This window comes from Pieris rapae, chromosome 8, assembly GCF_905147795.1.
Source record: "Pieris rapae chromosome 8, ilPieRapa1.1, whole genome shotgun sequence".
NCBI classification, from domain to species: Eukaryota; Metazoa; Arthropoda; class Insecta; order Lepidoptera; family Pieridae; genus Pieris; species Pieris rapae.
The window spans coordinates 1,984,806-2,005,247 of NC_059516.1; the positions used below are offsets into that span (position 1 = coordinate 1,984,806).

A 20,442-nucleotide genomic window follows, 5' to 3' on the forward strand; every position below is an offset into this window, starting at 1 on the left:
TCTTATCACGATTTTAACATAAAGTCAAGGTTAGGAAGAGGATATTTTAATAAACCTGCTTTTCTCACGATTTTACCCTTTTTTAAAACTACCAAGAATATTATATCTTTAGAAGATTGTTACAAGGTTTTAGATGTATAATAAATGCATATTTTAAATACCAAAAAATAACCATGACACAAACTAGTACACAAAGGATGTAAAGACGATATATCATTCATACTGAAATATCGGTGTTTTATTAAGTTTAATAAATAATAAAAATTATCGTTAAATTTGTTTGATTTGGCACTGGGTAATATGAAAGCGGTTAACAAGAAGTTATTCAAGGTAACTGTAGAGGGTAAAGTCGGTACAAATTGGTACAAGCGAAGGGACAAGTTAAAAGTACCTATAACCGACGACTATCGTGAATGTTATGGTATATAACGCAAGCGAGGTAGGACCGAAGCGAGTGGAGATCTGTGGTCTCTGCCGATGCAGATATACCTATAAAGCTTTGTGGTCTTCTCTCGCTCTTCAGTAGCTCTTATCTAAGCAAGGAAACATATGCAGTGGAAACAGTCCACCGGTTTCTGTCCCTCTTATGTACAGTGTACAGTTTTGAGGAAGATAAGTCTTTCGCCTGATCGGTCCATCTGGTTGGTAAACGGCGACGTGATATTTAGCCTTTGGTATTCTGTGTTCTTTTGTTTATATCAATTATGTTTTCTGCCGATCTTCTATTCTGAAGTATCACGCTTGAAGTTACTAGCACGAAAATTTAAATATCGTGCAAACATGCATTTGTACCACAATCGGAAATAGATCTTGCAAAATGAATGGCCGAGGCTGCACAAAAGAACCGCAATTGTCTCAGTTGGCCTTTGTAAAATCGGCTATAATTTGCTCCAGAATTGAGCGGTTTTGCTAAAACACCCCATGATTTGTGTACACATGCCTAGAGGGCGCTTTTCTACATTACTGTCGATTTCGAAATATATCATTGTATGTCAAAATTATTAGGAAGTGGATTGGCTGTCTATGGGTTGATGTAATATGAGTTTGTTATAATAAATATAGTACTATATCTAAAAAATAACTGTATGTATTGTTGTTTTTCGAAGAAAGTTGGAACTGGCTTCCGTCACCTTATAAATTATTATACCACAACCTGAAAAAATTGTCTCTTGGTTGACATATATTGTCAGAAATTTGTTTTTCATAACTGTAGTATGAGATTCCTTCGGTCTATTTAAAATATTTTATATTAAGTTTAAACACTAGTGAGTCTCTATCGCTTGCGGTCTTGAGCCTTGTATTTCACTTCACTCCAAGTCTTTTCGGCGCTCTTTGCCTCATCTGTAACTGTACGGCGCCAGGTTTTCCGGTTATTGATTGATTTATATACAAATGAAGCGTCTACTTGGGAGTATGACTGGGATCACTACAGAGTGTATGGCCTATCCATCTTCATCTTCATCCTTTAGCGATGCTTGATCTGCTAGCTAACCGGGGTTTCTCGGCAACGCTCCCAAAGTTGCACGTTAGAGATCTAAAACAATTTTTTTTTGCAATGGAATCTCGCTTTAAGGGCCTTTACAGCTCAGCTCAGGCTGATTTAGCGAGCTTAGCTCAGCCGGAAAGGGTCTGACTGCACTGCATCTACTACCGTCAATATAAAGAAAAACGTGTTTAATCACGGCCCACATTCATGTTTGTTGTTACCAAATAACTGTTTTTGAGTTGTTAGTGTCAATCATAAGTTCAATATCATATACCGTACGTTAACGTTATGAATGTCATGTTAGAAAATTTAAATTTACTGTAAAAATCTCATGCGAAACTTCGTGTCGTTCTGACTTTTAACCGAGATGTATCTAAACGCTTTGGTAACTGATTTTTTATGCTTTAAATAATCTATGTGATATTGAGGCTATACGTCGGCAACCTTTAGTACTGTTTTTAACAATTTAATATCAGAATATAACCTCCTTACCTCTTGATATCACACTAGCTCCGTCTTTTAAATTAAATAATAATATTATTTTTAATCGTTTATCTTCTGTCTCGTGATTAGCTACTACATATATAATGATTGTGACTTATTACCCCTAATAAGCTTTTACATTATTTTTTTTTGATTTTACTTTTGTTTTTTAAGATGTTTCTTGTTTATTATTTATTCAGTTTTTATGAAGATTTTTAAAGCCGCCTAAACCTGCAATTTTTATTTAAGGTATTTTGAAATGTAAATAAATATTACCTTGTCATACGATTAGGTAAGATGTGTAGTATTGTTTTTGATAAGAAATTAGCGACACAATCCAAATAGTATTTGTATTCTTCATGAAAATTTTTATATATTTTTTTTGAACAGGTAAGAGCCGAACTCCCCAACAACCAACTTTCGAAACAGTGCCATCAAATGGTAAGTATTTATTTAGTAAATACATAATAATCTAATCCGCTACAATTATAAATAGCTTAGCCATAGATCCGTCCTCATTATTCTTAGATCGGTTTTATTTCATAGACAATTTAGGCTTCTAGCTGACACATGTCGTCGATTTTTTGATTAGACACACTGATTTCCTTACAATTATTTGTTGAAGTCACTAGAACTACATTAAGTATTTGATTAAAAGTAACTTTAATTAGTTTAGAAAATAAAGTATCGTACCCGGAATTATGTACCTATGTATTAAAGTATGTATGATATCATATTTTACTTTCAGCTTATAGTAAAAGTTCACTAATCCAAACTGCATTCACGACTAACACTTGTTTTAATCGTTAAATTTTTGCTGCTATACAATACAATCTAAAACATAGGCTATGTTCTTTATACACATATTCCATGTATAAATCAAGGCCGTATACTGTCAAGCGGTAGTCCAGACACCAACCACTACCACACGGCACGCTTAGAGGAACCCGAATAACTAAAGTGCTTAAACACTAGTTAATTTGACATAAAAATATAAAACCTGCAGAGACAAAAGATCTGTAGTCTTGACACCCTTTTTTGGGACACCGTGTACATACAGTATATTATATATAATCTTAAAAATGCTGCCATAATGATTGTCGCAACGCTACAGAACCATGTAGTATAATACAAATAATAATATAACAAAAATATAATAGCAAACAATAAATAAAACTGAAACGTTGTCATCATTTGCAGTAAAATTTTTGCAGTACAATATTTTCACTCATGTATTATTTATATTTAATAGTTGTGAGGTCCAAGAGAACTGATAAAAATATGTATAAACATAACTTTAATTATTGTTTATAAATACTTACACTGTAATGAATTGTTAACATTGTTAACTACTCAATATTGATAAAAATGTGACATTAAAAATTTGTCTTAGTGTAGATATTTATTACATTTAGGGCCTGTTTCACAATGTATGGATAAAGTGCCAAATAGCTATGCAACACATAAATTATTCGAAAGATAAAAGTTCCAAATAAGATACTTCACATTTCATGACGTATAGCGCTATCTGACAGTCGTGAAACGCAAAAATACTGTTTATCCTACAAATAAGTAACAAAAGCTTATTTGGAACTTATCCGGACATTGTGAAACAGGCCCTTATTGAAACATATTTTATTTGTTACTTACATTATACTCCACTTAACAAGTTTAGTATCATCAGACAACAAAGAGACCATCCATACTGTATACGATGTGAGAGAGAAGTTCCTCCTCCTACATTTAGTTCTTGAGTGTAAAATCAACGAACAATCTAGATTGGAATTCTTACAGCTAACTTGATGCTCCTCTGGCGATTTTTTTCTTTCTCCATCAAATAAAGTTCCAGGTTCTGGACATAGTGATAGATATGTAAGTTTCGTTATAGACTTATTGAACCTTTGATCTGAATATTATAAAATACGTATAAAGTAGTTAAGTAATCCCAACTGTTGAAATAACATCTTAAGTATAAGCAACATTGTTATTATCTTTAGGCCTTAATCATTCGATGTATGTCAAATGCCTACCGCCTTTTCAATTTCTTATATAATAGGACATCGATGCTATATGCTATGTTAATATGCCATGGACGCCAAGACTACACAGTAAGTTATATAATTTAAATGCGATAATTTTTAGCTTATAAGCTAGCAATTTTCTCTAAGATGGCTAATAGCTTCAGCGTGTGACTATAAGAGTGATGGTTTCTGTGCACCAAACTTTTGATCAGACAGTGCGCATTTATTATTTGGCTCGTACTTTAAAGAAAAATGTGAGAAAACCGGCATGCCTTAGACCCAATATGTCGACGGCATGTTGAGTGCTGGTCTAAATTATTAGAAAAAAAAAACAAATGAAACAGATACAGAAATCTAGTCCCTAAAAAGTAGTAACTAGTTTTGTTTATATAAAATTTAATCTCTTTCATCACACTATTAAAGGAAAGTTAAAAAATTGACTATACAATTATTAACACTGTTCGTTCAACACGTTTCTTTGACCTACAAAGCCCTACGTTCTAGTTTTGGTTAATTTATTTTTAATTAGATGTTGTTATATTTGATTGATAATATGAATAAAAGTAGGTTAAAATTTGGACTTTATCTCAAGATATATATTCTTAATTGCGGTTCATTGTATTATTAAGTTTACTATGTATAGAATAAAATTCTAAAGATTTTAATATGTTATGATTTTTAAGAGAGAATGTTATACGAATTTCGAAGTTCGTAAGTCATCGGCAATTATTACTTGAAATAGGTTTTAGACTATTTAGAGGAATTCATCGGATCAATACCTGACTGCAACTGAGTTTTATCACGCAGCAGAATATTTCAGCGTTTCAGCTAAGCGTTTTTAAGGCATTTTTGCCGCGCACCACTGATTTGTGGAACCAGCTGCCTACGAGGTATTTCTGAACCAATACTTACTTAGACTTTGGGTCAAGAAATGAGCGGGCCAATTCTTAACAGGCCGGCAACACATTCGCGAGCCCTTTGGCATTCAGAGTATCCATAGTGTCAAGTGGCCTCCTGCCCGCTTGCCCCCTTGTTCTGTAAAAAGCTGACTAAAGCCGACTTCGGACCCAACGAACTCAGAACAGCTAATGAAATTATGCAATGTGTTATAAATGAATATTTTGTATATTAATATTTTATTTCCCGTTTAACGAACATGACATCGGAATAGTACTCAGTGCTTCATTGTAAATAACATGTACATCTGCCAATAAGGAGTGTCGACCGGGGAACACAAAGACATTGATAAGGATAAGAGTGTCCGCTAACACGACGTTTTACGTGTTTTATCTTTTATAGTATTTTAATAAGTGTCATTGACACAATAAGCAATTAAAGTTTCTGTGATGTGCAACCTTTTCTCTTAACCTATTGACTCTTCAATCCTTGATTTTGTATTGGGTATATTTTGGCCTGTATATGTTGGGCCTGCCTCTTTGTAGTTATATATTTCTGTCATAAATGGATGTATTTGTAATAAAAATGATTGAAACAAAAATGTATATTATTTTACGTGTGCGTATATTTTTTATCTAAAGTGAATAGATTAATGTTTTAAGGAATAAATTAGGCATAATTATTATTATTCTAAAATCGATGTACTAACATAACAATCCCGGCGTATTTTTTTAAATAAATAAAATGACAACCGCCGCAAATGAACTTCTGCTAGCGGATGTGTTTTCGACCTTTCAGATTTTTTGTATCGTTATTTTGGTTACGAGGTTATCCCTGTGCTCTATAATTATACTGTTATTAATTTTATGACTTAATGTTCTACAATTATATACACCATCGTATATTTCAAATATTTGCACTCACACATACATCGCTTATGTATTTACTTGATTGATGTGGAAGGTCTAGCAAGAATATTTTACTAAAGAGTCCTTGTAATACAAAGGCTTTCTTAAACGTAAATAATTCTTGTAAAGCATATATTCATATATATACATTGCCAGAAGTGCGTTGTCGGCCTTTTAGAAAAATGGTACGCCCTTTTCTGGAAAGAGCAGATTGTTGATTATTGGTTAAATTGATTGTTGATTAGTAGATATTCTTCGGAAATATTTCAGTGGGCCACTCCACATAGTGTGGTTTTTAGCATGTTTGCGGTGAATCTAACATATGACAATCGCATACCAGCCAATAAAGATTTGGCACAAGACATGTTTCGGCGGGTTTGTGAACTAAATATAAACGCCGCAGTTATCTACTGTCGAAATAGATTCAATTGTTGCTTTGATGATGGAATTTGGGCGGCGATGAAACGGTTCAAAGTTCATATAAGATGGCCTTATACCAAATATTAACTGCGACTGACTGTTATGAAGATATGTGATACTCCAACAGTCATCCGACAAGAATCAGTCAGCTTCTATTTAGACCATTGACTGGTCGGTTCTGAGCTTCTAAGGTTCTTATTGGTTGTAGTAGCAGAATGTAGCCACAAGTAATAGGGAGATAGACTGTATATGATCCTTGCGAAGCTTTAAGGTATGCTGACACTTTAGTGATCGCGTTTGCAATTAACAAAGTGCGACTGGAAAATGGAAGTCGGAGATTTTTATTAAATTCGTAGTTGAATAAAGGCTTATAAACTGAGTTTGCAGAAGTTTTGTCTTGTATTAATGATTTAATTAGCTAATCTTTATCGGTCCAGTCGCCGTGTAGAACATTTAACTGTTCTCTGTTCCATCCGCATTAATTCGGTCGCTGGATGATGCTTAACTATATTTTTTTCTAAAGCCTATGCTCGTCAGGGTTGTACTGGTGTAATATTTTTTCAAATCAGTTCTGTTTTTACACTTAATTAAGCAAGCAAACAAATCTTCCCTCTTTAAAATGATAGATGTAACAGACCTATGTAAAACCCAATTTGATTGCATAAAACATTATATAGGTACTGAATCATCGCGTCATCTTAGCGAGTTTACATTTTCATTATCATACGGCCGTAAAGTTAGCGATCATGACCTACACTATGCTGTAACCGTATACGGACAATGACTTTGACATAGAACCGAGGATTCCGAAGCACTCCGATTTGTGTTACAAGCAATTACTTACACAGTTGGTTTCACGCCATTTGAAATCGATTTGTCTATTTTTATTACTCTCATGCTCCTACACTATTCGTACAAAACATATATTAACAAAAATATGAAATGTAAAGCAAAACAAAAATAGATGTTTTATGCATTAATTTATGTTACTTTTGGGAACCCTTTTACGTAAATAATACCTGTGGCAGGGTTCCCAGCTCATAACAAAGTTAAAACGTACTAATTTGTCTCTTTTCATCACAGCGTCAATATAAATTAACAGAAAGAGACGCAAACATACTTTTTAATTAAATTAAGTTTGTAAAATATGGTCTAAAAATAATTGTCGCCATGTTTTTATTTTGCGCAATTAAAACTTGCTAATGCGAATATATCCTGTTGGTATACATATTATAAGATTAATAATTTACTTACTGCTTGCTAAATCATTCAATTTGAAACAAATATTTCTGAGGTTATTAAGTCCAATATATAACAAAGAAATTCTTTATAGCATCAAGCTAAATCAGTGTTTACTCAAAAACATCTAATTGCTGATAATAATAAGTTTCTACTTTAAAAACCTTGAAAGTTCATCGAATAAGAGTATTTATTTTCGTGTATACAACAATGTTTTGCTCTATTTAGTGGTGAGGATATAATTACATATTATGAAAAAACACTCATACATTTTAGTCACGAAATGCCAAACACGTTTCTTGCTCAATTTGTTATGAAGGTCGTACTATTGTTGAAGCTGGTAAGTGGTAAAAAACGTTGAAAACATTATTATTATTAAGATATATCAACTATTACGTTACTATGTTCTAGTTGATATACCATATATAAATCAGTTCCGACAAAAAAGGCCCGTAGGAGGCGCTGACATGTAACGGATGTAACGGATGTAACGAATGTAACGGATCCGGATGATCCAATCACTGAACCTAACAACAATATGTGCTAATGGTACACGACGTTATGCGACAGAATTACCATCTAAACTTCTAAAAGACAAGGAATAAATGAAAAGGAAAAAAATAACCCCCATGCGCCTAAAGAAGTTTCACTTCAAAAACAACTTCTAATAGTGATACCAATACAAATATTATAGATATTGAAAACTACATCGCACTTGCAAATATAAACGCTATCGATATTGGAAGTTTCAAGTTACAGAGAAAGGCGAGCATTCTGCCCCGTTCTATAAAAATCGACTACAAAGTATTTTGTTTAAAATTCGAATGTCGAAAGTATGAATCGTTTCTACTTGTCATTTTATTTAAATAACATTCGTTAGCAATTATTAGCTGTGTATGAACGATAAATATTGACTTAAATGCATGTAATCAAGCACGTTCCACAGTTGAGTGCGAGTGTAATTCAGAGGTGATAAAATTGGCACTTTGCACTTTATTTGCTTAACGGATCGTTCACCTTACTAGAACGGTAGCTCTGGATTTTATTCGTTATATTAGAGTTATATGTATCGAAAGTAAATACGTTATGCATATTACGTATTTTATTTCACACATAATTGTGCAACATCCCACACGATCGAAACACTTTTTTTGGAGAGCAACGGGCAGTTTATCGCTTAGTTTTTCCACCAAAAATATATTTCATAATAATTCATAGATTACTTGTTAATGGTAAAGTATATAAATATGGTGTCGTGTTCGTTTCACCCCTGAACGCTTGTATATAAATCGATTTTGATAGAAATACCTGATGACTGTTCGCCTTTGTCATGTCACGACTATACGTATAGATGAAGACAAGTTTTTTAATGTCAAGCTAATATTGTCGTGTATATTAATATTTAAACGACGCTTTTATCAGATCTTATTTTAGAAGTATCACATCGACATCCGTCCTTCCACAGCTGAGCGTTTTTATTAAAGATTTTGCCGCGCATCATGATCCTCCATCAGCTATCTATTTTTTTCCAAACCAATTCGATTCTCCAAGGACTCTCCTTCAAGAAAAGAGCGTGCCAATTCTTAAAAAGCCGACAACGCACTTGCGAGCCTTCTGGCAATGTGAATTTCCATGGGCGGTATCACTTAACATCAGGTGAGCCTTCTGCCCGTTTGCCTCCTATTACATAAAAAAAATGTAAGAAGTATGTGACGATCAGGGAAATTTTTAGTTCGTAAAAAATAAGATCTATAAGACCTACGTCCTACCTACCTTCAATAGATATAACATAGTGGTATATCTATTCAACGCTGTATACAACACGTAACTTCATAAAACGTTCAAAGCTTGACGCGTTGTAATGTATGCGGAGAATTAAGTCTAATAATGGTTTTTGTAGGGTCGTCGACACTTAACCCGTGCTAGGGCTATTAGGCTATTAATTCTGTTTCTAGCTTCGTTTATTATACTCGGAATGAACTGTGGCTTTACGTAAACTTTACAAGTGGCGGTATAACCATTTTAAGGTCTCAGTATTCTGAATCTTTTCTGTATATTTGTTTTTTTAGGCAATTATATGATCAGCCGCCTGATGCACGTAGTCTATTTAAGTCTATTAAACTAATATTTTTATTAAAGCACAAAAATAAAATATATTAAATATTTTCAATAGATGGATGGTGCAGTTGCGGTGACTGTATTTTGTTTGACATCGAGATAACTTTAATAAGACTATATTAATTCATATAAATAAATAAAATAAATAAATAAAAAGCCTTTTTATTTCCTACAAATATACGCTTACTTATCTAATTAAAATTAATACCATCTACTTTATATATCATATTTACTACTAGATTATATTTACTATTACATTATTTTTTTGTATTATTAGCTAGCTTGGTTAGATTTTAGTATACTTAAATAATATAATTTGTAGGAACCCCATTATTGGGTGAAGGCCTCCTCCAAAGATGCCCATTTGTCTCTGTCTTACTTTGTTTTTGTTTGGCTATTTTTAATGTTGATCTAATTAATCGGTGGTCTGACGGATAGTTTAAATTCAGGGCTTCAAAGTTATTGAATAGTTTTGGTTGGTTGGATAGTATATAGTCGATCTCATTTTTGTGTTGTCCATTTGGGGATCGCCACGTCCATCTCCGGCTACGGTTTTTCTTGAAGCATGTATTGATGATAGTTAAATTGTGTTCAAGTGCGTAGTCGACAAGTCTCTGTCCTCTATCGTTTCTTTCACCGTCCCCATTAATTCATATATTCGTTCATTATTTTTAGACTAATCTAGGCACAATACACACTGACACTGGGGGTTTACACTTATGAGATATCATTTTTCATATAAATTTAATTTTAATTTATATTTAACAAGATTATTGTAAAAACAAGATATAAGAATTTTTAGACCCAACTTGGACCGTACAGTGGTATAATCTTTTAGAATTCCTTTGTTATGAAATATTTTCTTAATGAAGCCCATTATTGTATAGAAAGAGAATGTAACATTCTTGTACATAGTTAATTACATATTAGGAAGGAAATTGTCATATTAGGTGTTGGAATCTACACGTGTTTAGATAAAATCTAAGTAAATATTTCATATTTGATCTGTCTTAGATATAATAGTGTGAATGTCTATATATGTATCTAGATTAGAAGCATGATTATTTTTTAAATTATCTCCTTGTTAATTGAAATTCCATCTGATTGGTTGAATTATGTGTTATATAATTCAGTGGTATGACTGGGAAGTTTTTGTGAGAACGTGCCTAACAGGCAGGAACGTCGCGAGTGTGTTGTTGGCATTTTGAGAATTGGTACGCTCCGATCTATACTATGTCAAATTGGTTCGAAATAATTCAGTGGTCAGCTGGTTTGACATAGTAGTGGTGCGGCATAATGTATGATATCGCCAAAAATTGTGTATAAATAAATAAACTCTATAACTTTATAAAATTAATCTAGCTTTTTATGTACCTACTCAGAATAGGCAATTAATTTTAATAATAATTATACATTCTCTCTCAGTTTTTACTACTAGTGGTATAGTGGTATGTGATTTAAAAAACGTCCATATGTTACAACTACTAAACAGTTAAGCTTTATACGTATTTAAATCAATCAGATTAATTCGGAAACTATTGAAGAAGAAGGTTTTTTTTGTGGTTGTCCAGTTCGTCACTTAAATTAAATCAGGTAAACCTTCTGTCTATAATCTATTTGCACAACAACATAATGAAAACATAAATTAAATTCTCTCATTATTTACTATTGGACTTAATGAAATATATACGGGGTTGAACATATTATGCCCTTTAAAAATAAGCCTTTAAAATCCTATATTGTTGAAGAAAATTATTGGTATCCTTCCTTGGTTTCTTGTTCGTCAATTATCGCGTCAATAAAAACTATTTAGTAACAAAAAAATATCCATTACCGAATGACGAAATCTGATATCACGATTTATCAAAAAACTATATAATGGAACATTAATCATACGATTTCATCTATTATCTGAGTTTCACGCGTCGCTGGCTGGCAAGTGGTTTTATTGTATTTAATTCCATTAAAATCTACTGGAGTTCTATATAATGATTTATGATATTTTAATAAACACATTCAAAGGCTGCAGTTGAATATGAAAATGTTAAAGTCATATTTCTTCATAGCATAAGCATAGAATAACTACGCAGTTATGAGTTTTAGTTGTGGAATTCTGTGCAATGATGAAATGTATGGACAGAGTTTTTTTTTAATAAAATAGAGGACAAATCTTTGTTTTTAATTTATTTTATTATTATTTATTACACAAGATGTCTTATAGAACATTGTGTAATGGTGGCAGCTCCTTTCAAACGTTGTTTAAAAGAAAAAAAACTTGGCGATTAAAAAGATTGGCGGAGAGTTTATTGCCAGTTCTTCTCTTCCGTTATATAACCTTGATTTGAGAACTGGCAGTAACTAAAATTCAAAGCATTCAATTTGTATTTCTTTTTTGACGTTAATACGTGTACATTATGTTACTCCCCGAGGTTCGATCCCTAGTTGTGCACCGATGGAAGTTCTTTCCATGTGCGCATTTAACACTTGCCCGAACGTTGAAGGAAAACATCGAGAGGAAATCGGTCTGCTATTGATGGCGTGTCAGCCAAAGGACTGACCTACTTGCTTATTTCAAATGATCATGAAACAGATACAGAAATTTGAGGCCTAGACCTAAAAAGGTAACGCTACTGATATCAGACGATACTGTTACGAAGACGGGTCAACTGCAATGTTTTTAGATTTTTCCACTACTTAGAGAACTTTTCAGCAGGCTGAAATATGATTTATGACCGTTTCAGGAGAGGTTCAATCACATATTAGAAAATCGAAATTTACGTAATGTTGCCGTAGTTTTCAGGAGGCTGAAACATTTTTTTCAGTCGGTTTCAGAACACGTATAGACGAATGGTACACTTTTCAGCAGACCCGTTTTCAGGCGTTTTCAGGCCTGGTTATACCCCTTTGAAGAAGGAATATTCTAGAACGAATTTTCTAGGTGTGGGACAAGCACTGTTTGATACGCGAAAGAGAGAAAAGATAAGAACCTTCTCGAAGCTAGACCGAGAATTCTAGAACGTCGTACGACAAGCACGTAGCAATGTGCGAAAGAGATAGCAAGTACGCGCGTTCTAGAATTAGGCGATCGCTACTCAGTAGCGCTCCCGCCTAGAAAGTTCTCGTAAACATCGGAAACATCGTTCGAGATTCTTCCCAGGGATATATAAGCGAGCCAAAACGCGATCACTCAGTTCAGTTTTGAATGCGATTCCAAGCGATAAACATCGAAGAGAAAAAGTGCGATTAAGTGATACCAGTGATAAAGTACTGAGTGATTTAAGTGATTAGTGACAGTGTTTCATTGTGTGTGTTATTAGTGCTTTTCTGTGCGTAATTTCAAGATCTTAGTGTAAACGAATTCCTCATAGATTTTATTGAAATAAACCCTTGAATAATTCGACGGCGTTTTCTATCCGATCCCCTAGCTCGTAACATTTTGGTGTCAGAATTGGGGATAGAAAAATGCCAATTACTCCAAGGGAGAATCCAGAGGAGTTTGTAGCAGAGTCTCCAGCTGCGGAGGGAGTGCAGACAAGGGCACAAGCAGCACGTGACGCCGCCCGGAGACAGAGTTTTGATGCGAACCGCGGAATGGGCGAAAGCAGCGACGCCAACATCCTCCTTGCTCTGCGCCAAATGATGCAAGAACAGGCACAGGCACGACGATTGATGGAGGAGCAGGCACGCCGTCAGGAGGAGCAGGCACGCCGTCAGGAGGAGCAGGCACGCCGTCAGGAGGAACAGGCCCGGCATCAGGAGGAACAAGTTCGACAAATGATGGAAGAACAGGCACGACGTCAAGAGGAACAGACACGCCAAATGATGGAAGAACAGGCACGACGTCAAGAGGAACAGACACGCCAAATGGTGGAAGAACAGGCTCAGACACGTCGTATGATGGAGGAACAGGCTCGTCATATAGGAGAAAAATTAGGAGATCTTAAACAAGAAGTTGATAAAAAAATTGAAAATTTGGAATCTGACGTGGATAGCAAGCTAGCGAAACAGGACAAACGGATTCTCGGACTGGAACATGAAATGCAGTGCTTGAAGACCACGGGTGTCGTAACGTCTGTAGCACCATCTGGAAATCTAAAAGTGCCTCCCTTTGATGGTAAATCTTCTTGGGGCGCGTACAAGGTACAGTTTGAGACTGTAGTAGAGTCAAACGGGTGGAATGACGATCAAGCTGTCACCGCCCTTATTATGGGACTGCGAGATGAAGCCCTCACCATACTAGATACTAAGACAGGTAAAGTGACGTTGAAGCAACTGCTGGATGCCCTGGAATCACGGTACGGAGATGCACACTTAGAGCACGTCTATAGGGCTCAATTAAAGGATAGGATACAGCAATCAAATGAAAGCTTGCAAAAATGGGGAGTAGCAATAGAGACGCTGGTTAGGAAAGCCTACGCATCCTCACCAGACGTTGCAGACAAGATGCTGGTTCAAGCTTTCGTCGACGGTATTCGTGACCGTGAAATTCGAATGGCAGTGAACCTTGGTCACCACAAGAACCTGAAGGACGCTCTAGCCCATGCGTTGGAGGTAGAGGCGATTCAGAAAGATCTTCAACCTTACCGCATTAGGGCTGTTACGGAAAGAGCTACTGGTCAACGTGGGCCAACCTGTTACATCTGTGGGGAAGTAGGGCACATGAGGTTTTCGTGCCCTAAGAAAGACTTTCGAGGCGATGTAAAGGCTAGACGTGGAAATACCTTAGTCATCGACGGAGAAGTCAATGGAACTAAGTGTGATGTGACACTTGATACTGGAGCTTCACGAACAGTAATCAGACACCAACTTCTGAAGACATTTTCTAGAAACCCTTCTAGAGGAATTGCACAGCTTGTTACAGCTACGGGTCAACGCATAGCCGATCGGGGAGAAGGTATCGCGACCTTCAAGATTGGTGAACGTTTTTACAGACACAAGGTAGTTCTTGCTGACATAGTAGATGACTGTATAATCGGGTTAGACTTTATGAAGTTTTACAAATGTAAGATAGATCTGGAAAAAGGGATCTTCAAGTGCGGAGAACAGGAAGTCTCCTTAAAAGGCAACTCTTCAAATTGTGGTTATGAAGTCTGTAGAGTAATCGATGTGGACGGACAGGCCAGTAAACAACAAGAGTTGAACGCAGTTCGAACATTTCTGGATAACTATGAGGAAGCCTTGTCAATACACCTATCAAAGGCAGAGGAACAATTAAAGAAATTTTCTGATATGTTAGCGATCCATGAAAGAGAGCTAATAAGGAGTTCAGATGATGCGTCTCAAAGGCCAAGTGAAAAAGTCACCAAACAGGATGGAAGGGATGGTCACGTGAGGATGCTTAGAACAGATACCATTCGTTCAGATTTCGGTGGTAGATTGATGCAGATAGCACAGCAAGAGGATTGTGACATTAAACCAATTCTGGATTGGATGAAAACCTCAGCTGTCAAGCCACAATGGAGTAAAGTTGCATCTACAAGTAGCACTACTAAGAGTTACTGGGCTGAATGGGACAGTTTAGTTCTACATAATGGAGTGTTATGTCGCAAATTTAAAAATGCTCAAGGCGATCATTTGCAGTTAGTGGTGCCAAGATCCAAGGTTCGCGACATATTAGAAATGTGTCATGTTGAGTTGTCTAGTGGACATTCAGGAGTAAAAGGGACTCTTAGGAAGGTTAAAGAAACATTTTACTGGATTAATTATCGTGAAGATGTAGAAGACTGGATCAAGAAATGTAAAGCTTGTGCAGACGATAAGGATTCACAGACTCGGTCGCGATGGAAAAGGATAATGATGACAGGAAGTGATGATGCTCGGGACGAGCATGTCTAAGGAGAGGGTAGTGTTACGAAGACGGGTCAACTGCAATGTTTTTAGATTTTTCCACTACTTAGAGAACTTTTCAGCAGGCTGAAATATGATTTATGACCGTTTCAGGAGAGGTTCAATCACATATTAGAAAATCGAAATTTACGTAATGTTGCCGTAGTTTTCAGGAGGCTGAAACATTTTTTTCAGTCGGTTTCAGAACACGTATAGACGAATGGTACACTTTTCAGCAGACCCGTTTTCAGGCGTTTTCAGGCCTGGTTATACCCCTTTGAAGAAGGAATATTCTAGAACGAATTTTCTAGGTGTGGGACAAGCACTGTTTGATACGCGAAAGAGAGAAAAGATAAGAACCTTCTCGAAGCTAGACCGAGAATTCTAGAACGTCGTACGACAAGCACGTAGCAATGTGCGAAAGAGATAGCAAGTACGCGCGTTCTAGAATTAGGCGATCGCTACTCAGTAGCGCTCCCGCCTAGAAAGTTCTCGTAAACATCGGAAACATCGTTCGAGATTCTTCCCAGGGATATATAAGCGAGCCAAAACGCGATCACTCAGTTCAGTTTTGAATGCGATTCCAAGCGATAAACATCGAAGAGAAAAAGTGCGATTAAGTGATACCAGTGATAAAGTACTGAGTGATTTAAGTGATTAGTGACAGTGTTTCATTGTGTGTGTTATTAGTGCTTTTCTGTGCGTAATTTCAAGATCTTAGTGTAAACGAATTCCTCATAGATTTTATTGAAATAAACCCTTGAATAATTCGACGGCGTTTTCTATCCGATCCCCTAGCTCGTAACAATACTATAGTATCTTACTTCGCTACGCTTCGATGTTCGCACATGACCGATGGGGCAAAAGAATCCTGGAATAGAGGTCGAGTATTAATCGACGAAGTATTGAACGGTCTCCCACTAGGTGAACAGGTGACTTGTTGACGTCATCCATGACCGTACAGAGTGGAGGGAAGGCGATGGTGCGGGGAGATCGTAGTATTCGAAATTTGCGGGAGTGGCCTATGTCGAGTAGTGGACGTCAACAGGATGAAACGAGAGCGATGTTTGTAAACCGTTTCATATAACGATGAGAAGAGCATTCCTCTACGTAATCAATAAGCATGTAAACGTATCAAATTGAATTTAAAATAATTTTAGCCCAATGCGCTCAATGCGCTGGAAGTAGCAATTACGTCATGAAATCAGCACAAACTACAGTGCTTGCTTAACCAGCTTAATTGGCCTGACAGAGGAGTTTAAGAAACAGTAGGGTTGGCAAAAACGCACAATGTTTCTGATTTTGCTGAAAATTTCGCTTAAATTGAAAAAAAATTAAATCGTATACACATAGTTTATTTATTTATTTTTGTCTCATAGTTTATTGATATAGCTTTTAAAAAAAGATTTTTTATTAGAAATATTACTCCATATACAAACGAACACTATGTATTAACAAAGATATAGAACTATTAATTGCCTGTTGTGGTGTGTGGGAATATGACATGTGTGGGGGTGTATTATAAGGTGATATAATTTATGTATATGTGCATGGCAGTAGTAGCCAAGGGTGTAACCCTCATCAGTTAAATTAGTTCGTTATGACTTTCATGTCGAGTTTATAAAATTTGTCTTAATAAATATATATTTTTATATGAAATCCTAAATGCATTTAAAAGCCTTTTAAACGTTTATATATGTTTAAACGTTGTAATAATGGGAGTTGATAAATAATTAGTATGTAATTAATATATTGTTTATCTTTTAAAGAAAGACAAATAAAGCGCTTATTTTAAGTATCCTACTGCTGAATATATACCCTGCAAGTCACAGACAACAGATAGAGCGAGCGTTATTAGGGTTTCTTTAAATTAACCTTATTACCGGCTTTCTGGTAACTGGTTTTTAGTGCAAAAGCCGGGGTACGGTGGGTTTGGTCCAAGTAATTACACAATTGTTAAATGCAAACCAACTCAAATAGAAAATTTATTTTAATTTCAACTGAGTTAAACTGTTTTTTTATTCCAATTATAAATATGTCGTCGATTGCCAAAAGAGTGCATGTAGTTGTGTCGTGTTCGTTCGCAACATCACGCTTTTGGCGGCGTTAAAGATTGTACCACCATACCGTATCGAAGGACCAAACTTTTTAAATTTCTAGTTATTAATTTTTAATTATTATTACAACTATGTAGGTTTAATAGAAAGAACAAAAGGTAGACCTATTACACGATGGGAAGATGACATTAAAGCGATAGCTGGTCAAATTTGGAGTAAAGTAGCTGAAGACAGAGATAAATGGGCGTCACTGGACGAAGCCTACACCCAACTTGGGGTTCCAGTAGAACATACATAGAAATTTAGGTACACATACAATGACATGAAAGAGATATTATACTAACATAGGTTAAACTACATGAACTAACACTAAAATGAATTGAAAGATGTGTATACTTTAAATACTGAAAATAAAAGGCTTTTTTTTTTTTATTTTTTTTTTTTTTACTTGAACTACTGTGAAACAAAAACGAATCGATGTCTTCAAAGATTTTATGAAACATATTAGCTTTGAATTATTTACTTATTTAAAAATTTTTATTACTTGCGCCATACGTGAATCTGGCCTCGGTAATTGCTCTTAGTTGTCCCTCAAGTGAGCTTATTTTTTTTAAATCTTAAGCACGATGTTTGTCGATGGTATCGGTTGCTTTATGACGTCATGGTCCTGACTCACTTGGCCGTCGCATTTAGTAGGTGAATGTGTAGTAAATGTTTTTATAGCATTTCAAATTCTCAGAGTATTTTTAGATTCTCGATGTTGTTTCCGTGATATTAATTAATTCAATTAAACCATCTCGATTTATTAATGGAAGTTAACAGCAATTATATAAAATTTATTGTTCAGTAATTGATATTAAAATATAAAATGTATTTATCCGTTTCTTTGTTCGATAAGTGTTTATGTTTTTTTTTCAAATTCAGTTTATATATGCATATAAGAAATAATATTTATAGTGGATATGTTAATTATAAACACTTTATTATTTATAATAAATTAAACTACAATGTGTTGCTGAAATAATTTTAGCTTTATTCATACTTAAACTAATAATTAATTAAAAACTAAATATACATGAAGACTGTGTAAGGTAATTAATAATTTGGTATCTGAAGTAACTATAAAAGTAAAATTTAGAGTTACTATTTTTATAAAAGTCCTTCAAAACAATTCAATCAAATTCCCAATTAGAATCTGAAAATGTTCTAACAGAAATAAAAAAAAAAAAAAATTGCTTCTTGGCAATAACAAACAAGACAAAAGACGCGCTTTTTCCATAGACTATAAAACTCTCAATACTACAATTAAATAAAATGTCAATTTTGACACGACAGATAATTAACAATCTAAAAGATGTATAATTATTTATTTACGTAGGTACATGTTCGATGTAATTGGATAGTTAAACATTTAATTACAAGAACAAGTTACTTACTGGGTATTAAACATATGAATAGAATAAAAACTCAAAGCAATACTACCTTACAAATTATTATTATCTTATGTTTAAAGAACTTTATTCCTTATTACAAATTTTTTTGAAGTTATACTTTTGGTGCGATGGAGAATAATGATGAGAGTGAATTTTTACGATGCGCGCGCACATCTACACCTAAATTCGACATCGTAAAGTTAGGTCTAGGTGGCATGGAAATCGATAACTATGTTCAAGTTGTATATTGTAGTATTTTTATATTAAGAACACGTCTTTCGTAACAGTACAAATAAACAGTGTGAATAAATAAATATTATTTTGGTGTTTTTAAATCAATTTCATATACGACGGCCATAGTATTTAATTTATTTAATATAACTTCTAACTCGTGTACATAAGTACACACACTCTTTTTTTTACATGAGAAATAATCATACGTCGCCTGTCTGATGACGACCGTCTTAATTTAAGTCTACTAGTCTAGTACTACTAGTATAACTAGTTGTGATATGTATCTAAGTATAATGCTCGTTTGAATTGGTTAAATACGAATATCTTACGAATTTAGACGGTAATTGATTAAAGACTTCTTCAAATGCAATTCGCAAATGCAAGAAATCTCGCTCGACGATTAATGTGTTTAGTGAAGTTTGTTGTTTAAAAATAATAAATCACAATAAACAATATATTAACTTCAAATATGAGTAAAATCATATTTTCGTAATCTGTCGTGACATTTTTGTAGATCGCATAACACTTATCTGTTTGTTTGATAAGATACATGCATCAATGTTTGCAGGAGATAAGAGTTGCTTATTTGTTTTATCGATTTTTCCTCGAACCAGCAACATCGACAGTATTTGTACTTTTTGTTACGTAACTATATTCAGCTGGCATTTTTGCTGGTTTATCTTACAAGTCGTAGTTGTTACCATTTTAAATCAATAAAAAACAAAAAATAAATTACTTAAAACAAACATTACATTCTATATATGTTCAATATTCAGTGTGGTTAACCTTGTACATAATATACTTTTATGAGCACTAGCGTTTGAACTAGGCCTAGCATGTATCTTAAACTCTAGTTTCTTTCAGTGTCATTAAGAAATTGTTTTAAACTGTTTGCGATTAGACGACGTTAGACGTTTATTGATTTTTTTTGTTTATTGAACTAAATGAAGTATTTTATAACAGTTCTTATCCAATGTATAACAATTTAAAATCGTATTTTAAGTATCAAATACAATTGTTGGTTAAGGGTGATTATTCAACAGGAACTCTACACCGCAAAGATTGTTCAAATTAGAAGTTTTTAAAATACTGTCGCTTTACGCAGAATGATTTTTTGTATGGGTTTGGGTATCTTTATTATTTATCTGTACGGGAAACAAACAGCTAGTATATGTTCGTAATTAAATAGGAGTTAACCATACTGCTTGACAGATTTTGATGGAATTGCTTGTGTGTTCAAGTGGTGTCGAGAATAATTTACATTATTCGTTTTTTTGTATGTAAGCTGTGTGTAATTTACATCGTATGTTATATAACTTG

The 20,442-nt window shown here is 34.5% G+C and overlaps 1 protein-coding gene across 11 annotated transcripts in view; it reads left to right on the forward strand.

Moving 5' to 3' along the window:
* LOC110995591 (rho GTPase-activating protein 23) overlaps positions 1–20,442 on the forward strand; it is a 306,700-nt gene that overhangs the window by 39,354 nt on the left and 246,904 nt on the right. For 9 of the 11 annotated variants that reach the window (XM_022262818.2, XM_045629169.1, XM_045629171.1 and 6 more), the window contains exon 3: positions 2,360–2,410. The exons of the other annotated variants lie outside the window; for them this stretch is intronic. In XM_022262818.2, coding sequence (XP_022118510.2) covers positions 2,360–2,410 — 51 coding nt within the window. The remainder of the gene's footprint in view (positions 1–2,359; positions 2,411–20,442) is intronic. 11 annotated transcript variants of the gene reach the window in all.